The 23624-nt window shown below is 30.6% G+C and overlaps 1 protein-coding gene across 1 annotated transcript; it reads left to right on the forward strand.

Annotated features, from left to right (window-relative positions):
• Window positions 1-230: 230 nt before the first annotated feature.
• On the forward strand, window positions 231-17719 carry vir-1 (virus-induced RNA 1). Its single transcript, XM_088229288.1, has 6 exons — window positions 231-411; window positions 12322-12489; window positions 13728-13843; window positions 14766-14925; window positions 15411-15529; window positions 17180-17719. Exons 1-6 carry the CDS (start codon window positions 351-353, stop codon window positions 17534-17536), a joined length of 981 nt encoding a protein of 326 aa, XP_088085414.1. The 5' UTR covers window positions 231-350; the 3' UTR covers window positions 17537-17719.
• The last annotated feature ends 5905 nt before the right edge of the window (window positions 17720-23624 follow it).

Below are 23624 nucleotides of genomic sequence, written 5' to 3' on the forward strand. Positions count from 1 at the left end.
GGCTGTCTTTTGTTTTTATTTAACTGTTAACGTATTCGAATTTTAAACTATACCCTCATTATTTGAAAAATCTATGGAGTAGGTATGAGTAAACTCGGTAAACAAAACGTCAGCCGGCTGCGCCTGGCGGCCGGCGCGTCGGCGCTCGGCACTCAGCGTGCAAAATGGCCGCTGAATATTGAGTTGACGCGTGAAGCGGGTATATAGTGGAGGTGGGGACCGAAGAACCTGTCAGAAATATTCGTGCGTTCGCGGTCGTCAGAGGTCTGTGAATTCAAAAGTGTTCCAGGATACCTGTTTCCATTTGTTTTGGTGTTTAAATTATTTGAAAACTGAACTGTGAAGTGAAAATGAAGATCGTTCAACTGTTTTTCGTGCTGGCTTTTGTCGCTGCAGCAAGTTGTGTGCCAGGTTAGTTTAAAAATTATGCCCGGTGTTTTTACGCTGTAGTGTGATTTTACATGCAATTTTAAAAATAGGCAACTACGAACATCTGCAATCATTTTGAATTACGATACAAATAACACTGTTGTACGGTTTGATTTAAATGATTTATTGCGTTTCTGTTATGAATCCAATCGGATTCCTTGGAACAGTTTTAAAAAGCGTTTTTTTTTTATAAATCAACGGACGCATGGGTCGTAAATTAATATATTATTTGATCTTAACGACATTCTTTGTGTTCATTCTCATTATTCATATAATATATGTTTGATTTACAGTATTATTATATTTACAGTTCAATTTACAGAAACAATTATGTAGGTATAAGAAAAAAATATATTTATTACGTTTGGTAGCTGACAGCTAGCGTATCATCGTTAAAATAGGAACTACAAACAAACAAACCATCACGCCGTTCTCTGTAAGGGTAGGCAGAGAGTTTATAACGCCATATCCCTCGACCTTTGCATACATATCTCGCTTTCTTTACATTCATACACATTCTTATGCACGCGCCGATTATTCCTGCTTTTGACACGTCTATTTTTTAATGTATTTTTCCGATTTTAATTAGTAAAAGCTAATTCACCGATTTCTAAAGCGTGTAGGAAAATTTACTTACCTGCATATACGTATGTAATTTTTAAATGTTTGTATTATTTGGAAACGTGAACAATTAAGCAAGACATTTTGAATCACAAAAATATCACGATAAAAGGCATTTTTCAATTCCAAAATAGATTTTACACATGGTTTAATAAAATTAGCCTCGAAATAATTCCACAAATATTCACTACACGTAGGTAAGTTGGATTCAATAAACATGTCACGAAAAACTTTGTGGGTAATCAAAAGACCTCTAGCAGAAAAAATGTGAAGTCAATCAATAATATAATGAAATATTTCATCATAATTAATATTATTACGTAAAAAAGTATTATTTAAGCCCTATTCGTCAGTAGGTAGTAGGTATCTACTATACACATTTTATATTTTGATCTAAACTTTTTTTTTACCTGTAGTGATATTTTTAAATTTTTAAACGTAAAAAACACAAAAATAACCGATTTACGTATTTGCAAGTTTTCACGCAAAATAATTTTAGTAACCTAAATCTCATCTACATACAAAACAAAAGAAAATACAAAGTACAGATCTTTTCACGAAAAATAACTGCTTAGGTACATTTAGGTAAAAAAATATACAAAAAAAATCAACTCCTATAAAAACTATTACAATAGGTTTTTTTTTAAACACAATAATGTATAAATTAATAATACTGTTTGTAAAGTATATAGGTAAGTAACTACTCACAATTTTCTTACGAAAATAAAGCAGCGGCAGTGCCCCGATTTCAATAGGCTGTTATCAATAAATTATCTTCAATCTATCAATCTATATATATAATATATATATAAAAGGCAATGTTCGAATGGTTGTCCTCGACGGACTGAATAACTACTGGACCGATTTACGTGCGATTTTCAGATACATGTACATCTTTGCCACGAGAGGGTTTATAGCTCATAAAATCTTCAATTTATTAAGTACAAAAAAATTAGGAGCGTAAATGTTTTTTTTTATCCATTACCAGGGTTGCATTCGCCGAGAATGCAGATACAAAAAAATGGATGGAGGTTATTTTTATATGTATAAAAAAGCTTGTTTTTGAATGTTTACAAACAACATACATTTTTTATGGATCACAATTAGATTATTTCCTTATATTCCTTATCTTTTATTTCCATTTATTTATTTTTACTGGATTTTTGGTAATATTCAAACAATATTAACTGACATTCGAAAAAAAAAATCGCATTCCTAACTAAAGTGCACCCCTGAGCAGAGTTTGACATTGGCAAAAAGAATTTTATATTTGAAAATTAATTATGTAAAGTTTTGGAATTCAACCATAAACAGGTACTTAGGTATCTACTTCAATTCAATATTTAACAATATCACACATAAACAAGTACCTAGGTACTTACTTACCTTTATTTTATGTAAATCAACATCTTTCAAATTATTCAGTAATATTTGTTTTCAATGAAGCACATGTCATGCACATTATAACGGCAGGAAGAATTGCTATTTTTAAAATAGGCATATCATAGTAAAAAATAATCTACGCAATTATATCAATAAGAAATTATACAATCTGGATTAAATAAGAGATGATGCAATATGACATAAATATTCATTAAATTTATATGTATTTTTGGATTCAGGAAGCATTTAAAATATTTTACAGTAAACACGCTATTTACATAGAAGCATTTAAAATTACTAAATCATTTAAAGCATCAGCTTAAATTTATTTTTATTGAGAAATTACCAAGTTGAAATAAGGCATACATAAAACAAATGAAAATGAAAACAACGATAAGTTATACCATCTTTTTTACGTTTATCCGAATGGTTTTTTACACGCTTTCACGGTACAAAATCCAGCTGGCAGTTAAAGAACAACTAAATACGCGTAGGGCAGGACTAAGCGTTCGGGCATGAGTTGAGTGTCATAATTTCAGAGGGTTCCGGGTGCGTATATGTGTATTGATAGGTCGATGGTTTTATTTAAGAACACCGAAACTGTTTCTATGGTTAAATAAAAGCATTATGAAGTAAAGTTTTATTAGTATATTGAAACGTATATATTAGAAACGCGGTCTTACTGTTCTCCGTACAAACGTAATTTCTATCTGGATTATGGCACTAGAGCAATGTTTTTTTTACACACTATAGATATTTACCGTTGGCGTTTCCCTATTGTTTTGTTTTTTGAAAAATTGTTTGTTATTGGAACTAGAACCACCCAAAAACCAGCAACAAAGCATAGTTTTATCCGCTGTCTTTGGGCACACGGTATACAAATATTTAAAAATATTTTTGAAAAAAGCAAAACGAGTTGATATAAAAAAAAATCTGATACTCAGTCTAAAAAAATAATAAAATCAGTTTAGTATTTAGGTGCGGAAAACGGGACTACGCAACGTCGATTTTATCTATTCTAACAAAAAGTCTGACATGCAGTTGTCTTTTTCACACAGTATCGGGGAGGCATCTGCAAGACAGTGACAGGAAAATAATCTTCGAATACCCATTTATCAAAATTATTAACGATATGTGTTTGCCATTTTTTGTATGGGCTAAGTCCGCTAATAAATTAATAAATAATAATATAAAAATTATGTCCTCACAATTTATGTGAACCGAAACCTAAAAACAATAATGTATACTTACATATCTAATTTGGACTAATTACAATAATTGAATCGAACTTTTGATTGTGTTCATTTAATCTATATACGAGTACGTACTCAAATCTAGCAATAGCAAAGGATTGCCGGGTTCAGCTCGTAATATATAAAAGGCAATGTTCGTCTTTGTGTCCTCGATAGACAAAATAACTACTGAACCGATTTACATTCGTTTTTTTTAAAGAGATTTGCGATGGGCATTTTTATAGGTTTTAAAATCTTCAATTTAATCTGTAGAAAAAAAGTTAGGAGCGGAAATGTTTCATTCATCGACCTACAGGGCTGCATTCGGCGAGAATGCGTTTACTTAAAAATTGGGAGGGTTTATTTTTTGTACATAAAAAAGTTGAAATCATGCAGTAAATCAAATAATAACGTCTATTCTAGAGCGATTTCAAATCGCGTGATAGAATGAATTATTTGAAAAAAAAACCTGAGTCGCATAAAGATATAATGTTCTTGTACATAGTAGTACACACATACACACATACAAAGTACAAATAGTGTAAATGATTAATGGGGGATACCTAAGTGAACCAATGTGTTTAAATAGTTACTTGCGGATAGCTAATGTTATTCGAAAGATATATATCGCTTGTCATAATAATATCATTATTCTATTTATAAGGTTTATATAAATTATGGTGTGGAAATGTTTCTATATATATCAAGGTTTTATTTTTTATTAAGTATGTGCACACATAACTCATCATCTCGTTTCGAAGAATTATTGCGTGATCGAATAAATGATTGTCCACTGAATATACCTACCTACAGTGTTGCTTATACATTGAAAAATAGTGTATGTATTACACCTACCTATACTATGTACATTCTTCGCATACTTGTATAATACATATATATGTACATTCTTTCTATCCATTCATAGGAATTTTGAAATCAAGTCTAGATGATTAACGATACACTTACACTGAACGTTATTTTAGACACTGAACATTATTTTTAGAAATCGTCGTGATCGTAGAACAACGACGGATGTGCGAATAATGCGACATTGACTTTCTTTTATATTTAATCTTGAAAGGTTTTATAAAAGCTTTATATTTCAGGTTTGAAAAAATCTAAATAAAAATAACTAACCCATGTATCAAATAATACTTTTGAACTTGTCAAGTTATGATATCATATAAAGCGTCAAAAAAAATTTCACCGCTCTCATGTAAGGTTGAACATGTGTCGTCCTTCGATCATGAAGAAATGTTGACTATCTAGGTGAATTTGTCTAAAAAAAACATTATTACTGTCCTTGAATGATTTATATATAAGCCTTAGTTTTTTTTTGTAATTGTTTATTACGTAGGTGTATTTTTTTCTCGTACGTTCGTATTTATATATTTCATCATCATCAAACCCTAAGCCGCACCTGATGGCGCATAGGGCACTGCATCGGAAGAGTACATGCATTGTATCTCGATCGGGTGTTACAAGACGGTAAAGGGATCAGTCTTACGCTTTAGGTGCCAATCCAAGGACAGTGAAATATTGCAGTGTAAAACCACGTTATAAACAAGTATTTCATTAACATCAAGCATGGTAGACGCACATGCCAACCACTACACTACGTGGCGGACTTTTCTCCACTCGATTTCCCTTTTCAGGATTTTTACCTGAGAGTAGCCATCGAGTCGAAAACACTCGTCCAGGATTCTGGTTCACTCACAGAACTGCATTCTTCACTCGCCTGGAAACGGACATTTATTTATTTGTATTTTGTTTTTTAAGAAAGGTACCTACATTTTTTTTATTGCGTGGTTTATATCTATTTTTTAAATCAATACATACTTAAATTCGCGGTACCAAAAAGCTGAAATGCCCATTTTATAACAGGAAAAAATATTTTTATGTATGTACATATTTTATAAATTGTGGTATAAGGTATGTTCGTGACATTACTAACAAACTTAAGATTGTAAATTTGTATCAGTATAAAAATAAAATCCCGTACCTACGCTCATTCAGTAACTTTTGGTAAGCCGTAAAACCAATATCTATATTCATCATTGCAGTTTCGGTTTTATTGGACTTTAAATTATTGAACCGTTGGCGTTGGCGATGCGTCGATTGAACGTATAAAGTAAACAACTCAGACCTAATATAGGTAGGTAGTACATACCTATATTAGGTACATACTTATAATATGTACATAAGCACTTTAATCCACTTATTATATTACGGGCCTTACTCATAAACTCGACATTAACTTACGCCTAAGTATAGTGGTATAATTCGGATGGAAATACCATCCTTATTCTGCTACTATAATAAGAATGGTATTCCCATCCGAATTATACCATTGTACTTAGGCGTAACTTTATGCTAAATTTATGAGTAAGGCCCTACGCCCTACATGGTCTGCTTCGCGGTGAAGTTGACAAGTACTCAGCGTGTTAGGTTCCGATGCGATCCCGGGTTCGATTCCCGGCAAAATTAACATTTATATATGTAATTAAGTAGCGGTTATTCATTAAAATATTTCACAAACCGTGGACTGGCACCTAAATCATAAAAATAAGACTGACAACCATCTTGCCCTTTGTCTTCAAGTAACAACTGATCGAGATACACTTATTAGCAATAATAATTGACTTACCGATACAGTGACTTATTCACCGTTAGGTTAGACGCAATTTGGGTACTTTTTTTAGTTATGAAATATAATTATTTTGGTGTATGATGTCACTAACGTATCGTTAAATGTAAAAATAAAAACATATTTAAAATTGGTTGAGCTAGGCACCTTATGTGTACAAATAATGTATTTTCATTCATGTTTATATTTTTTGTATCCTTTTTTCGTACTTTGTTAGGTAATATATTTTTTTTCAAATGATTATCTGGACCAAAATTTTGCTCTAGTAGAACGGTACAACACAACTTAGGCAAAAAAAAATATTTAGAGCTGATACAAGCCATAGAATTTTTTATCAAAAATACAAGATAAAAATCTGGGAAAACGAAAGCAAAAACATTAAATAATCGTAATAATACATTGGTAACATTCGGGGACGGGCCACTAGAGCAAATTTGTTGCAAATCGCTCCCTCTATACACTTTCTTGTTCTACTCTCTACCAAACACTCTGTATATTTATGTATGTATGTACCTGAAATGTTAAACTGTGATAACATTATTCTAAGAAGTTTGCGTTATTCATGATTCGGATTCGGTATGGTTTATGGTTATGCATAACATAATACAAGGTATCTGCTATCTACTAGTTTTTTATTCATTTGTACAATTTTCTTCTGATTATTTTGCATTCTATAACCGTATAACCCTAGAATGTTCCTATTTCTTTTCGTATAGTTCTTGGAAAGCGTAATGTCGAAAGTCGGCTTGCGGCCAAATGTAATTTTGGTCGCTAATTATATTTACCACACTTGCATGCACGATACGCAAATATTGATAAACGACTCATCTACAGAGGGCCTTACTTGTAAACTTGGTACAAAGTTACGCCTGGGCATAATGCTAGAATAAGGATCGGAATACAATATTTATACCTAGGCGTAACTTTATACCAGGTTTGTAAGTAAGACCCTAGAAAGTTTTGGTGCTTTTAAGCTTGGTAGACTTGTAAAGGCGGACTGTATTATAAAATATTAAGGTACCTACTCAGCTAAAAATACACGTAAGTGTATCCCTACAACATTGATATTAAAAACGACATGCTTTTATGCTTAGATTTTCAAGTTAATTCACAATTCCGTAATTTTTTCTACACAAAAGATTTGTAGGTCCCTAGATAAATAGCTTAAATAACAACTTAATATATAGGATAAAGCCCGTATTACATTGGTCAGTAAATTGTACAAGATCTTGTGCAGAATTTGCCCCGATAAATATTGTGTGTTCATTGTTGATGGTAAAAATAATAATACATTGTTCGTTGTCAGTAGCAATGTCGTCACTTGATAGATTGGTTTGCGTACTGTCAAACTGCCGTAATCTGTAATGGCGTCCAAAACATCTACGCACTGCGCATGCTTACGTGCAAGAAACTGCCCAATGTATTACAGCTTATAAAATGGCCCAAGATTCGGCACAATAATTATTGCTAAAAAAACTGAGCAGAAACTGACACAAGATCTTGTACCATTTTATGCCCCATGGAAAAACGGCCTAAGTGAAACGTGTTCGTTTTGAGATAAAAATGTCATTTGGAATATTTTCTTCCTCTGCGCGTGATGTATATTTGTTTTCTCGTAGGGCATAATGGTTATTTTCTTACATCTAAAAATAGTTAGGCGTGTATTTATTTTTAGATGTTAATTTATATTGTTTTTTTTATTATACACTATAGAAACTGAGTCAATTCGGGTTGTACGTTGTAATGTACTCAGAGTAGGTAATAATGTCAAAACATTGTTTTTTCCGTATGGGCGGCTGTACAGCTGAAGCGCCCTTTTACCCGCATAATGTGTTCTTTGAAAAGAAAAAAAGAGATATTCCTACGTTTTTCAAGTCTTGAATTATGCTGATAACTCGACACTAACGTGCGTACCATATGCATAGGTAAAAAGTATGCCGTACTTATTACCTATGCACATTCTGTAAAAGATTCTCCACCGGTAGGGCGTGAAGTCCAACTTTTTGTGTTTTATACAATTAACACTATGCCATGTATGTATTATCAATTTACCGTGTACCCGGGCCCGGTCAGTTAACTGTACACGTCAATGATGTTATTTATTTTACTTTATGCTTTGTTAGGTCTCTTAAATCAGAAAAATATAAATATCTGTAATTTACGCAAATATTACGTTGTGATCTCAACTGTGATGAAAAGAGTCCATGCAGTGAACATAAACAGTATTCGCGATGTATTTAAAAATGTTGCATTTTTCAATGCACTACCTACTTATTATAATATATTTTATATAGAAAAAAAACTTGAATTGATAGTAATGTGTCGAATAAATCATCGTTCCCTTATCCGCACCTAATGGTGTATAAGGCATTATATTGGTACCTATACTAATCGCAGCATATCGCAACCATGTTTATTTTAAATGAGGAGAAAATGATCTGTTTTACGCTTCAGGTGCCAATTCAGGGACTGCAATAATAATAAAAAATATTTATTAAATAACTTACTGTAAATTACTGTTGTGTCTACAGATAACGGCAGTGAAAAATGCAATATTTAAAAATACATCGCGAATACTGTTTATGTTCACTGCATGGTAACTTACAGCAAATACTTTTTTTTTTAATTTAAAAAATAATAACAAAATGAGTTGTAACTTACATTAATTTTAAAAAAATATTTAAACAGAAAATTAAATTTGTTTTTCATATTATTAGAGAGGTAAAAAAGGAAAAAAATTAGTAAATTTACTTCATTACAATACCTATATTTTGTTTATTTTCTGATTCTCTCAAGCTCGTACAGAGATAAATTCCAAATTTACATCAAATTATAGTTTTTTCCTTCACTATGGACATATGTTTTGCCCAGTTAACCCTTTTTAGAACACCTAGTGTTAACGAAAAGGCGGACTGTAATGGAAAAACGAATTTCATTCAGTTTGTAAGAGGTTGGGAGTATTTGAATAAAGGATAGGAACATAGAATGGATACCTACCTTTGATATGATGTGAATGTTCTTCAATTTCGAGCACTGGATGATGAAATGCACTATGATATAATATGTAACTATTTATGATAACTATAGAACGACGCGCGACGATTCAAGAACTTTTATGCAATGTGATGTTATGTCAAAAAATTATGTGCGTTTTGTTCCAAATACAAATCTTCTAATTTTGAAATTTCCGTCTTGATGTCAGGTAGGTACCATAAGAATGAGTCAAGGGAAGGATGGGCAAGAAAGGTAATCGGCCAGTAATAATATTGATAAATGCTGTTATTTACAAAACACCTAGAGCAAAGTTGTACATAAATATACCACCAGTACTTATTTTCTAATATTTCATAAAAACAACAAGCCTTATGTCACAAGAGTATCATAGCAATGTTCACTGGTAGATCAGTCTTCCACTCAGCTTTTCCAAATTCAATATGATATTTTTTTTCAAAATAGCACATTTTATTAGGTTTGCAAGATGTGAATTAACACAAAATAAGTTTCATATAAAGGGTTAATGCACTAATCCACTTACTTTAGTTATGCGTCAAATGGTTTCGTCATACTACGTCATCCGACGAGGGATTTCATAACAAAAACAACATAACGCATAAAAAAGAAACGATGATTCTTGTTTTACAATTCCTCTTATATTCTCACTCCAACATCATTTCGTATATTAGGTACATTCTATCAAATTTAACACTTATGTGGCTATCATGTCACATAAGTCTACATACTTAAAATGCAAGACTTGATATATCTGCCTTTTTTTAAATAATGATATACCAAGCCCAAATTAAATGATTAATTTTATAAATTGTGGAAAATAGATTATTAAACAGTCATAATAAATACCTGCATTTCAAAATATCTCGTCTTTTGCTAAATGTAACACGACGTTCCGGCGCCAGCGCCGCTTGCAGATTTTTTAGTACAGTCGTCTAGAGTTAATGTACCCGTTCCCGCAATGACAGTAATATATAAATATGTACATATTGTAAGTATTGTACGTGCATACTTTAGTGAAGTTCGATACGCGGGAATAGTTTGTCACAAGTCTACTATTATTACTCAGCGGCAAACAATTTCCGTTTCACGACTCCCCGTCGAATTTTCAATCGCAAACCAAATTTACCTTGACATTAATTTTATAAAACATCCAGCGCCGCGGTGTAATAATACTCACGAAACGTTATGTTTTGTTTTCATTTTGTGATAACCTTTGGGAAGATCAGGGGGAAAATGCTAATATTCACAACTATAAAAATATATTCTTCATCATCATCATCATTCCCTTTAGGCACCTGATGGTGCATAGGGCACTGCGTTGGTACACCAATCGCAGCGTATCTTAATCATTTTGATTACATGAGGGTAAGATGATCAGTCTTACGCTTAAGGTACAAGTCCAGGGACTATGAAATATTCTAGTGTAAAAACACGCTTTTGAATAAATATTTCATATTAACCATGCCGGGAATCGACCCCGAGACCTCTTGCATGGTAGGCAAACGTGCTGACCAGTACACCACGAGGCTGACAAATATATTCTCAGTCAAATAATAACACGAATAAATGTAGTATATACATAGGGCATCGATAATCGCGACCCATTTTACTCCGTCTCATAGGCAACATGCATAACTTCACCGCATAGGTAATGCTATGTGCAACTAGGTACCTTTTGTGTCGGCCTCGTGATGTAATGGTAGGCGCGTTTGCCACCATGCAAGAGGTCTCGGGTCCGATTCCCGACATGGTTGATATGAAATATTTATAAAAGACTGATTATCTTACCTTCATGCAACAAAAAATGATGAAGATACGCTGCGATTGGTTACCAATGCAGTGTCCTATGCACCATTAGGTGCGGAAAGGGAATTATGATGATTATGAGGTACTATCAAAATCAGAATATTTGAGTTAACCATTAAAACACCTTTTTGCATCATCCTCCACGAATCATGCTACAAATAGACGAGTTATGCATTTGAACCATAATATTATCATGATTTGAATGCACCACTTGTCTATTTGTAGCATTATTTATGGAGGAAGATACAAAGTAGTGTTTTTTAAAAATATATTATTATTTTTAAAACCCCATTAGGGTTATATAAAAAATATTACAAAGTCTAGTCATGTTATGTCTCTTCTGGTTGGTCATCATGTGCTTGAGTTTGATTTTAATTGCCTCCCGTGTATTTTTTTTAAGCGATAAGGTAAGTCATTGTGGGGCCTTAATCGTAAACTTAGTATAAAGTTACGCCTAGGCATAGTGGTAGAATACGGATGAGAATGCCATCCTTATCATATTGATAAAATAAGGATGGTATTTCCATCCTTATTCTAACATAAGTCATCTCTCAATTTTCGTGAAGTTTTTTATGTAAAACTGGTGTTTTTTCGTACAGTTCTTACTTTTTTAGTGGTTAATTAAAAATTCTGATTTTGAAATTACATAGTCGTAATAATTACCCATATTATTCATGCTATATACACTATGTTGAATTATTCGTCTATCAGACCAAACTTTATAATATTGTCTTTCTTAACACTCACTATAATGATAAATATTTTTTTAAATTTTAAATTGGTTCAATTCTTGAAAATACATAATATGTTCAGATTAAAATACTCGCAAACAACAAAAAAGAAGATAAAAAAATCTACAACATACATATCAAGTATAATATTATATGAAAAAGTTTATGAATTGTCTAGTTTTACTTTCCATGTATTTACTCAGCTTTTAGTATAAATGAGCATATAATTGATATCTTTTGATTGTTTTTCTGTGTTAAGCCAAACATTTGTTATAAGTGAGGACTATTGAATTTTAAATATCAACATCTAAAGGTGTTTTGTTTTTTTACTTTTGGTAATGAATCAAATTTTTATTCCGTATTATATAATCGTAAATTTATTTGTAATCCCTGCATCATAACAATGCTTGATTGCTTAAGTTATGAAATAGTGGATTAATTTGTTTGTTTCTCATTCCAGTGGACAAGAAGCCCGCGGGTCCCGATACTGAAGTAGTGATCATTCCGCTGGAAGGCCAGCAAGGAGCATTTGACTTGGAGGATGGAATTGTGGACACCGGCTACCCGGGAGGCCTCTTCTTTAACCCCTTCGGAAACCCATTCTCAGGATTCATGACTGGCATGGATGGTACTTACTTGGATTACTTACTTATCTTCATTAATATGATGGGTATATTATTTTTGAAGGAAAAAATAGAAATGCTTAGCTAAAACACTCTCCGATTCCACGTTTACATTCTTTAGCCAACAAATTTACTTGTGATATAGACATTTTTAGTACAACAATTATTTATTAAATGTTCTTAAATGCATTGTTTAATGCCAATTATTGAAGTCGATATAAAACTTTATTTTTCATGCAATTTTTTTCTCTGTTTTTGATGTGTATTAATATTATTTTATTATTCTTTTTGAAAGTATTTTTTGAAATATTTTAAATATTTTTACCATATATATTATTACTTATACACCTGGTATAATTTATTTATTTTTAGTATTAATACGATTTTTTTTTGTATTTAAAAAAAATTACATTTTTCCATTTTAATTCTACTTTTTTACTTTAAATACTTACCTACTGTTTTTCTTTTTTTAATGCATATTTTTATACCGAACAATTATGTTACATCTTATCCATATTTTTCTCTTTTTTTACTACTCAAAGTTTTACTTTTGATTTTGCATTGCAGTATGCTTTTTTGGTTTCTACATGTCTTAAATTATTATTTTTTAATTAAAAATTATTACTATGTTTGTACTTACCTGTATTATTTACGTAAATGGCTTTTGGGCGTATTGTATAATTAAATAAATAAAAAATTAAAGTAATTCAAGTCGCCATACTAATGTTCGAATGTCTACATCGAGAGAATGGATACTTGAATCACGGTTGAAGTTCTTAGAGTTTAATCTTTCCGATACTGATCTTTCTTGACGGTGTTTTGTCAATACTGAAAAGTCAGAACAACCACTTGGCAAAATAATAAACACATTTTGAATTCTCAATAAATAACAGTTATCATAAATTTCACTAATATATAAACTCTTTAAGCATTTTTTCAGTTAAATCATTTTGATTCTTGCCTAATCTGTTTTCGATATAAGCCTGAGATATTGTAAAATTTTCACATTTAATATTATGGACTCCACTCATGCACTATCCATTTCTTTTAACCATTTTTTTTACCCGTTTAAAGATCCAATGTTTTTAGGCAGATAATTGTGAATTTTGATTCCCAAATATCTGTTTCCTTTGACCAAGACCTGACTCCAACTTCAGTAAATATTTTTTCCACTTGTCTTTTTTGTGTTTTAATTGATGCATTAAATTAATTCACTTGGAAATTTTTTTTTCAAACTTTTTAGAAATGATGAGACGACTCCATGAACAGATGAGCCAAGTTCTTCACAGGTTACCAGCTGAAAACAGCGGTTGGACAGATCTTTCCGATGGAAAGGGAAACACCACATCCACGACTAAGGTAAAAACATATACATACATAAGTATATTTTTTTAATAATATTTTTTTACAATGATCAATCAATAATTACATTTTGTTTTAATGAATACAAATAGTTGAATTTTGGTGGCCATTTTTGACGAGTTGTAAATAACCCACTATTAGAAAATGGAAAAAAATTGGGGTAGAGTTGTGTTCGAATCTCGGACTTCTGATCCGTAAGTCAGCCACACTAGCCACGGGACCACAACCCGATACACTGCTGCCAACTATAGTAATTATTCAATGTTATCTTCAGTTATTTTTCAATTAAAATTAACAACATATAAAAGTAACAAATAAATACATTTACAAGATATTAAAAATCACTAAAAGCAGCTTTTTCCCTTTGTTATTTGTCCGAAATTTCCTTAAGGCAAATAAATGCCTATTAGAATATTCCTAAGATACCTTTTAGTCTACATGCTATGTACATATCGACGGTGGAAAGGAAACATTTCCTAAGCAACATGTAGCCAACTTTACAGAAGAGGCAATTGAAGTTTCTGTTTTTTAATAATCTCATATTTTAAATGTTTATTTAAATTATGTAGGAGTTACGCCAAAATAATAGGTATATATAAGATTTTTTTTTTAATAATAAAAAACAAAAAAACTTTAATTGGCTCTTCTGTAAAGCTGCTGCATGTCGTTTAGGAACTTTTGCCTTCCCACCGTCGATATAATTTGTTGATAATAAAAGCATTCAATTTTTATTAATATTCTTTCTTTGCTAATGCCGTAAACACATATCTATTGTAAAACCCTATTATGGTAATGAATTAAGTAAATTAATTTATTGTTTATAGGAACATTTTCCACAATGAACTAGCTAAAAAAAATATTCTTAATACATCGTATTGGCAATCATAATTTTAATTCAAATGAAATTGATTAATCTCAGGTTATTAACGGACACAAAGTCACAGTGAATGAGACCGTCTATGGTGATGGAGACGAGAACAGTGGTGCCTTCTTCAAAATCCGTGTTGTTGATGTCAGACCAACTTCTGAAGAAGGATCCAACTCTGACAGTTCCGAAGAAAATGACAATAAGTCCAAAGGTCAGTTGGCAACATTATCAAATACTTTCATCACTCTTTATATTATTTATTACCAATGTGTTTACTTCAATAATTATTATTTATATGACAGCGAAACCCATTTTGCTTCTGCAAAGATAAGAAACTTGACAGAAAATATGAAATAATGTAATTTTTAGATATTGACGACTTTTTTAAATATGTTTTTATGTTTTGACTCGCAGATTTCTATTTGTATTTATAAATATGTAATCTGCGCGAATATTTTTTTGTGTTTATCCATGAACTTCGAACTTAAAATATCTTATCACATTGAATTACTTTTTTTACTTGTTTCATATTCAAATATAAAATTAAATCGTTGTCTTTTTATTCGAAGAATCAATCGACACTTTTTTTGCAGCTTCGGTAAATTGATTTTCTATAATTTCCAGTTTAAACACAAAAACATGTCTATTGTAATATTGCACGCATTAAAATTTTTATGTTTTTTGTTTGATTTCCAGAAGGAACCAACAACTCTAAAGATGTCGAAGACACAACTCCGAAACGCGTATCTAATGAGAACAGTTCACCCGAGCTGGTGGAAGAAAGTGCCAACGAAATTCCCCGTAACAAACCTGAGGTAGAAAAGAAAAATTAAGATAACCCTTTTAATACTTACACCCTATACGAGCCCTACTTTTACAATATATATTAATTTGCTTTATTTAATTATAATTCTTGATTGTAGTAAGCATGGCGACCTAATGGCATAGGACTTAATACAAATAGAATATTCTTCTTAAAGTAGGCTAGTTTGAGTACCATTTACAATGGATTTACTATTGTGAATCAACACTTCATTTGACTATATTATCTCCCATAATCCCACTTAAACTGCATGATACAGCCCCTTCTAATGTTTTCAATTTGATACACATATATTCAAATATCATTTTATAATTACTTTTATGTATTTTTGTAAATAAATATATTTGAACTATAACATAATATTTTAATGCATGTAATTAATATTTCAAGTATTATTTTTATATTAAAACTGTTTGAAAAGTGTAAAAAAGTCTTTTATTTTGTAAATCCTTCCCTTTTTCCTCGCATGGCACGTGGGTTTGTAGAGGAATTTTAATTTTCCCATAGTGTTTTTTTCTCTTCTTTATATTATTATTAGACATAAGTTTGCGCTTTTTTCACATCTTTTAAAAGCTATCGGACAACCAGCTCCTAACTTCTTGCAACTATGATAGTACAAAGTAGAATGCATGAGAACTCTTCCATTTGCAGCAGCAACACAAATTTAAGGGTGGAACCAGATCAAAAGTAATGTTCATAATGTTCACGCTATTAAAAAATACTAACATTAATCTTGCGCTAATGTTTTCACGGTTCATTAATAGGGAAATATCACATATTACAAATACCGATAAAAATATGTGAAATGGATTTAAAATAATAAATTGCATTTCCAAAATCAACATGGATATTGTGGATAAATGTTTTCATACATAAATGTAAAAAAGAAATTCAATAAAAATAAGTTCTTCGTGGTTGTTGTGACGTCAAGATTCGTGATATTGTTTTACACAAATTTCAATGGCTAGGATCGAATAAACATGAATCGTGACGTATTACACCTTTACCTTCACCATATGACCTTTATTTCTCAATAAATGTAAAAAAAGGTGATATTTCCCTATTGTGTTTTTATTAAAACAAAAATTAACACTCTTTGGTTTAGGTCTACTGTCATTATACAAAATACTGAACTAGCTATTCACACCAATAATATTACTGTTTTGTTTGCACTGCTTCTTTTGAACTACATAAATAAATACAACTGTGTGATTGAGTACCTATTTTTGAAAAAAAAACTTTTCAATTAGTAAAAAAAATATAAATGATATAGGTTTTTTTTGTTTATAAATAAAGTAATACATCTGTTTGTTTTCACTATAATATGTCAATTTTACACTGTACTTAGAACAATTGGGAACTCTTTTTTTAGCTTTACAGATTATCCAAAGATATAACGTTGTTTGTTTTACCCAATTCCAATCAAGTTGTATTATAAAGTATATTCACATTGAAGTATTATTTTTCCAATCCCTTTGATTGATAATTTGATAATTGAAAATGAAAAATATTTCCATCATTTTATTTTTATTCATTTTATTGTGTTTTAACATGTTTTTTCCTGTGTTATAACCATGTGTTGTTTTCGCACCTTTGCACCCTTTTGCACTCTTGACACTTTATCACAATGCACCATTTTCAGAATGACAACCGGTTGGAAGAATTAAATATTGAAACATTCGGAGAAGACTTGGCTAGCGCTGAATTATCAGATAGTCAAAATGACAAATACATCCAGGAAATTTATCCGTTCTCGGCAGAAAACGACATCGAGAATGCCCACCCTGTGAATGAAGTAGAATCCAACAGCGTCGACATTAAACCGATCGACCTATCGAATGATATTTACGTGAACCAAATGATGGCTGATTCTGGGGCGCCAGTTAACCCTTACGCTGAAGTGTTTGACACATATAAAGCACCTTACATCCCACAGCCCTATCCTTATCCTTACTTTATGGAAAGTCCTACTTCCTACTATACAGAGAAGAGGAAATAAACACTACAGCGCTTTACTAGGTAGCTTTAGTTATTTATTTTCTCCTCCAGACTTTCCCCTATTGCCAAAGTTATTATTTATTGTTAGTTTATTACTTAAGACTTATTCCTCAACACCATGACCATATCATTACTTTTAATGCTTGACGTTTTTGTTAGTAAATTATTATTTGTAAAAAAAAAATATTTTTTTACCTAAAAATTAAAAAAATAAAATGTATTTTCTACAATCTTGTTTTCACTTTCCTACCTTTTTTAATGTACCTTTTAATAAAATTAATGTAGGTAAAAAGTCTAGAACTTTTATTTCAACAAAAATAAGTTTTTTTTTAAACTTCTGTTACAAAACTCGTCAACTCGGACTAAATCAGAAAAGAAGTAATAACATAATAAGAGTTCATATTTTTTCAACAATTAACTAAATTTTGGAGGTAATACATTTCTCTGGATTGTGTGTTGTCAGTCTAACTGGTGCAACCTATTTTAAGGCAGAATTTTTATATGTAGTGCAAGAAATAATAAAACATGATTACCTACTTTTGTATTTAGAGTATTATAGAGATGTAACGGATATCCTGTAACTATTTGGTATCCGGCCTAATTTTACTATCAGGCTGGATTCCGGATAGTAGATCAATATCCGGCGGATACCTGATATTCATTTATCTGCAAAAATAACGTTCAGTATACACTAGATAAAGTAATCAACCCGCAAATAAAAAATGTTCACCAAAAATTATTTTTTAATTTAAACTATATTTGTGTGAAAAAATAAACTCATAAACCATATTGATATGCAACTCATTGATCGATAAGTGATAATTTTATGAGAGAAATTCGATATCCGGCTATCAGGCTTAAGGGCTAGCCGAAAATTCGGTACCCCGCCAAACCACTGTCCGTTTCATTACTAATTTATAATATAATCTTTTTTAAGAGGCCATATTGGAATTGATCCTGTAATGCTGCGCATTACTTGAAAAATGGGTAAAGCAAGAGCTATTTCAGAATGAGTTTTGAAATACATAGGGGTTTATCACCATATACTCCAACCAAGATGATGCCAATGTTATTTAATTATGTTCAAAAATTAATTTTATGAATCTAAAATTATTCTGGTTTACTTAATCTAAAACAATGTTTTTTTTAAATATTATTTTTGCATTTAAATAAATAATCAAAGGTTTTCTTAATGGGCTATGAAACGGTTAGATAATGGTAAGCATTGTGGAAAAACAGCTATTTTCAAGATTTTTTTAAGTATTGTGTAATGTTTTTCATTTAAATCATAAATAATACCAAATTTTTACACTATTCCAAGAATTCTCTGGACCAAGTACTTAGTGGTTTAAAAATCATTAAAACAAAAAAAAATATTTTATTGTGTATCCATAAGCTTTTATTTTATTTTTTATCTTAGAGTAATAACCTAATAGAGTCGCCGAAAACGCACCCTATGTTAACAAATTTTTTTTTAAAAATAAACTTTACCATGTCTCGGGCTTAATTCCCCGTAAGGTCGACATTAAATATTCATTCAAAAAGTGTTTTTTACTGTGATATTTCAGTCTGACTCTTAGGATTAATAAACTAATAGAGTCGCCAATACGGAGAAAAACAATTCTATGATTATTGACCACGAACTTAACTGCAGATTGCAGCAATACAACGGTCCGTAGGTACTTATGTTGAGAATAGCGAGCGCAAACCGAAACCGCCCATTACACATTAGTTATTAAACTAAAAACCAAACTAAAAATTTGGAAGGCTTTTGTTCGACGCAATAGAGCTTAAGGGCTTCTCTAGAGAATTATTACTCTGAGATTCTCATAATCATATAAGTCAAAATAAAAATTTAGTTAATTTAGTGCTTAACCACTAGTTTTCAGTGTCTACAGCATACTTTTAAACCTGTTGTCACCGTGTGGTCACCGTCTTTGAAAACAAAGTTTTGAGAAAAACACGATTAAAGTACAATTTATTTAAGTGCTTGCATAGAGTCATCTATGTTATTCTACTTCCAAAATGTGAATCTATGTTCATCTAGCTTCCAAAATGTCGATTTGATGTCTATGTTTCATTCTGCCTTTTGAAGTGTCTGTAAGTTTTATACCCTCTTAATTGCCCTTTTCAGCACACTGGTGCGCATTAGGCCCATAACTTATACATATTGCCCAACAGGTATTGTAGTATATCCTTAAAACCATTCATCGAATCAACTTGAAATATTTTTGAATATTGTATTTTGAGAAACTGCAAATAATTTGATTAAAAAAGTATCTGAAACCCCTTTAGTCGTAATAAACATGTGATAATTCTAACCCACACAATCCACTGAGGTTTATTTTTTTATTTTTTTTATTTATTTAACTTTTTGTACATAATGTTATTTGTACATTGGCGGGCTTATTGCCAAATGACAATTTCTTCCAACCAACCAATAAAATAAAAGTTTTATTTTTATAATTCAAGTTACAGAACATATTCAATAGAGAAAAAAAAGATTAAAAAGTTAAAAATATATGAAAATAGAAATAAACGTATTTGTTTATAAATTACCTTAAATCAAAACTATTACTCAATGGGGAAAAGGAAAAAAGCGGAAAGAGGAAAAAGGAAAGGAGGAGAGATTAAGGAAGAGAAAGGAGATGTTTCTTCAGACGTGATTTAAACAGAGATAATGTAGTAACATCTTTGATGGTGGATGGGAGATGATTCCACAGTCGAGCCGCATGGACACTATATGAGTTAGAGAAGAAAGAGAAATTGTGTATGGGTATTAAGAGAGTGCCTTGAGAATGAGAACGAAGAGGTAAACCTAAACTAGTTTATACTCTAAACTAGAAACGATTTGTAACCCAGGGCCCCGATTACAATGGGAAGTTAACAGAGTTATTTTTGACTGTCTACAAAGAAAAAACCGATATTTGTATACGAAAATGAGTATATTTGCGTAAACATTTAAAATATCTTTGTCGGTAATCTATAATTGAACATGTTTAGAAGAAAAAAATGTAAATGCATATTCTGCTTTTCATACAGAAAACTTTATTTTTCTTTGTAGATAAAACTGAAGATAAATGTTAACTTCCCATTGTAGTCGGGACCTAGAAATTAAATTATTATATGGCTTATACTTTGCTAAATACCATGAACATTTAAACTTTTTATGCAACAAAGGAACTGTTAAAACTAACATAAAGTTCTGCAATTTACTCCAAAGGTGGCAGTAGTAGTAATATTAAAAGACATCATGAACAAACATTTTTATAATATTTTAATTAAAAATAATAATGCTGAAGTTAAAATTACCCATAATTTATAATGTAATCAATAATAATTATTTTTTATAATTAAATAAATTTCCACTTATAAAATGATAATTTTTTGGTTTATCAATGTGACTGTGAAATAACAGTATCTTTAGAAATATTATTAGTTGTTTGTATAAAATTTTCTATCGAATATTTAATTACAGAAATAACAAAGGAGTAATTATTGAATCCACAAATTTGGAAATACTGCAGTGACCAGTGAGCCATCAGTCTTGAAGATGTCGCAAAAGCGATGAAACTAATCCCTGATTATTCCAAACGTGTGGATTTAATAATTACACATCTTTTGTTTCTGTAATAAATTAGAATGAACTTCGGCCAAGAATTTGCACAATAATTTTTTATTATAATTATTCTGTACACATATGTAGGTAATTTTTTGGATATTAGTTGAATGATAATTATTGTCAAATAAGTCATATTATGCTTTTATATAAAATAAAATAATAAATAATCAGCATGTGGCCTATATATGCACTGTTAGGTGTAGATACAGGTAGGAAAAAATAAACAACAAAGGTTCGTTTAAAAAAATCATTTTATCTAAAACTGTTTACAATTTATAATACATACATAGTAACTAACCAATTAATTATAAATATATGAAATCTTAATTGTGACTTTAACAACTATTACATTGAGCATTCTGGGGCAAGTGTTTTAAAGACAAATTATAATAAACGTCAAACCGCACCAGAGCGTAACTGTACTTTGGCAGCGCTGCGCTACAAAATTTTCTATGGAGTGTTGCGCAGAGAGTGTAATTCTGATGCAGTTCGTTTAATCCAATACAGTGAAAATAACATTTGGCTTTGCTGCGACGCACTGTGCAGTACCGCGCAGTGACGCCTTTAGTGCGGTTTGACCTTAATTAGTCACACATGGAAAGCTTCAATATGATAACATTTGTCGGTGTATTCCAATCAAGTATTTGATTATAATGAAAAATGAAGCAATGTTATGTCAAATTACATGAAAGAAAATAAAAATTATAATTTTAAGCCCTAACTTTGAATACCTAATAATTTTCCTTGTCATGAATTTATCCCTTAATAGTGTAGAGTACATTAAAGTCATATGTAAATGGTAAATTTTTCATTCAAAAGTTTATAAAAAAACACACATCAATCTATATTTTTTCAAATGCAGTAATAATCCAACAATATTAGTTTGAAAATAACCACTTTCAATGAGAATCTCCTAAATGAATTTTCAACATTTTTATGAGCCTGGTGCAAAGATGATTTAAATCAATATAAACAAGTACCTAAACACACAAACATCCCAATGAAACAAAATAATTATGTTGAGAAGTGAGTTTATCAAAACCTTTTTAACACTGCCAACTGAATTTAAAAATTAACCTCGGTACTTTGGAAATAACATAAACAGTTCTTCCAAGGAAAACCAGTACTGCCTAAAATCTTAATTTGAACATATGAAACTAAATACATTAATAAACTCATGACACATGCTTTACTATTGTTAAGTTAAAATACAAGTAACATAATAATATTAATTAGTCTAATCGTAGCGCCAGCGTTTGTATTCGTGACAACAAAAATCTTCCATATTTGTCATATTGACACAATGATAGTATGTACTTATAATTTATATTTAATGTAATTAGATTATCTACATTAAAGTAATGCATTGTAGGTATACAAAGAGGGTAGTGCATTTCTATTTTTATAATATTTAATAATATAATAGAACACAAATAATTTATAGGCCTTTGCAACAAAACAGAAACCTTTCACAAGGTGAACAATGCAGCAATTATGACATGAATCCAAATCAGTGTAATGGCGGATATATATATTATTTTGTTTTAGGCTATGATTGTTTAATGGAAAATATTAAGTTGATATTACAACATGGATATTAATTTTTCCTAAACCTACAATGAAGTAGCACATACAGCCATTTTGAATTTATATTTAATTTTTTTCCAATTGAATTTATCACTTGGAGTTTTTCTCATCACATGTATGTTTATATTAAGAGACAAGACACTAATTCTATGGATGGACCCAAATCGTGCACTACATTATATCCATCCTAAATTCAGGCCGAATTCACAAGTATGTTCACAATGTGGGGACAAAAAACATTTATGTATTAGGCGATTATTTCCCCACTTGAGCAATGAAAAAGCAACTACATTATCGGCCGATACACATTATTTGAAGAATATTATATCATTTTAAAATTTGCTTTGTAATTTATAAGATTGATTGAAATTTAAATAAAAACAAACATAATAATATTTCATGTATAGTGTACACTTTTTTATAAATCGCTAGCAAAAATCATGCACGTCAATTAATTAGATCAATAAGTCACTGCTATTCCAGTATTTATCTTTAAAAAGAATTAAATTAGTTTTTTATCAATGGTGTTTGGCTTCTCTCGTCTCTCAAATAAACTTGATATGTATTCTATTAATTCAATATTATAGTGAACATCAGATCACAACATTTCACAAAACGTATCTACTGTTGGTGACGTAGGAATGTAGTACAATTAATTCTCTACTCACAATATTTATTAATGACATAAAGGCTTTGCTAATTCATTTAAACAAGTATCGCCACAGAACATAAGTACAAATTTCACATGTATAAAAAGAGGTTTTTTTTATTTGAATACAAATTTATTGATATTTAGTTGTAACACTAATTTTAAAAACATTCAGATCTACCAGTATGTATTATTTACTTGATATTTTTCCTATAAAGGAATATTTTGCTA

Source organism: Micrasema longulum, unplaced genomic scaffold (genome assembly GCF_059751315.1).
Source record: "Micrasema longulum isolate JH-2025_06_02 unplaced genomic scaffold, ASM5975131v1 h1tg000662l, whole genome shotgun sequence".
NCBI lineage: Eukaryota > Metazoa > Arthropoda > Insecta > Trichoptera > Brachycentridae > Micrasema > Micrasema longulum.

Excerpts from the sequence above, each read along its gene's own strand:
- vir-1 (XM_088229288.1), top strand. The coding sequence starts at position 351 with ATGAAGATCGTTCAACTGTTTTTCGTGCTGGCTTTTGTCGCTGCAGCA. Across the intron at positions 12,490-13,727 it reads ATTCATGACTGGCATGGATG|AAATGATGAGACGACTCCAT; the intron begins GTACTTACTTGG and ends CAAACTTTTTAG. Across the intron at positions 15,530-17,179 it reads TTCCCCGTAACAAACCTGAG|AATGACAACCGGTTGGAAGA; the intron begins GTAGAAAAGAAA and ends CACCATTTTCAG.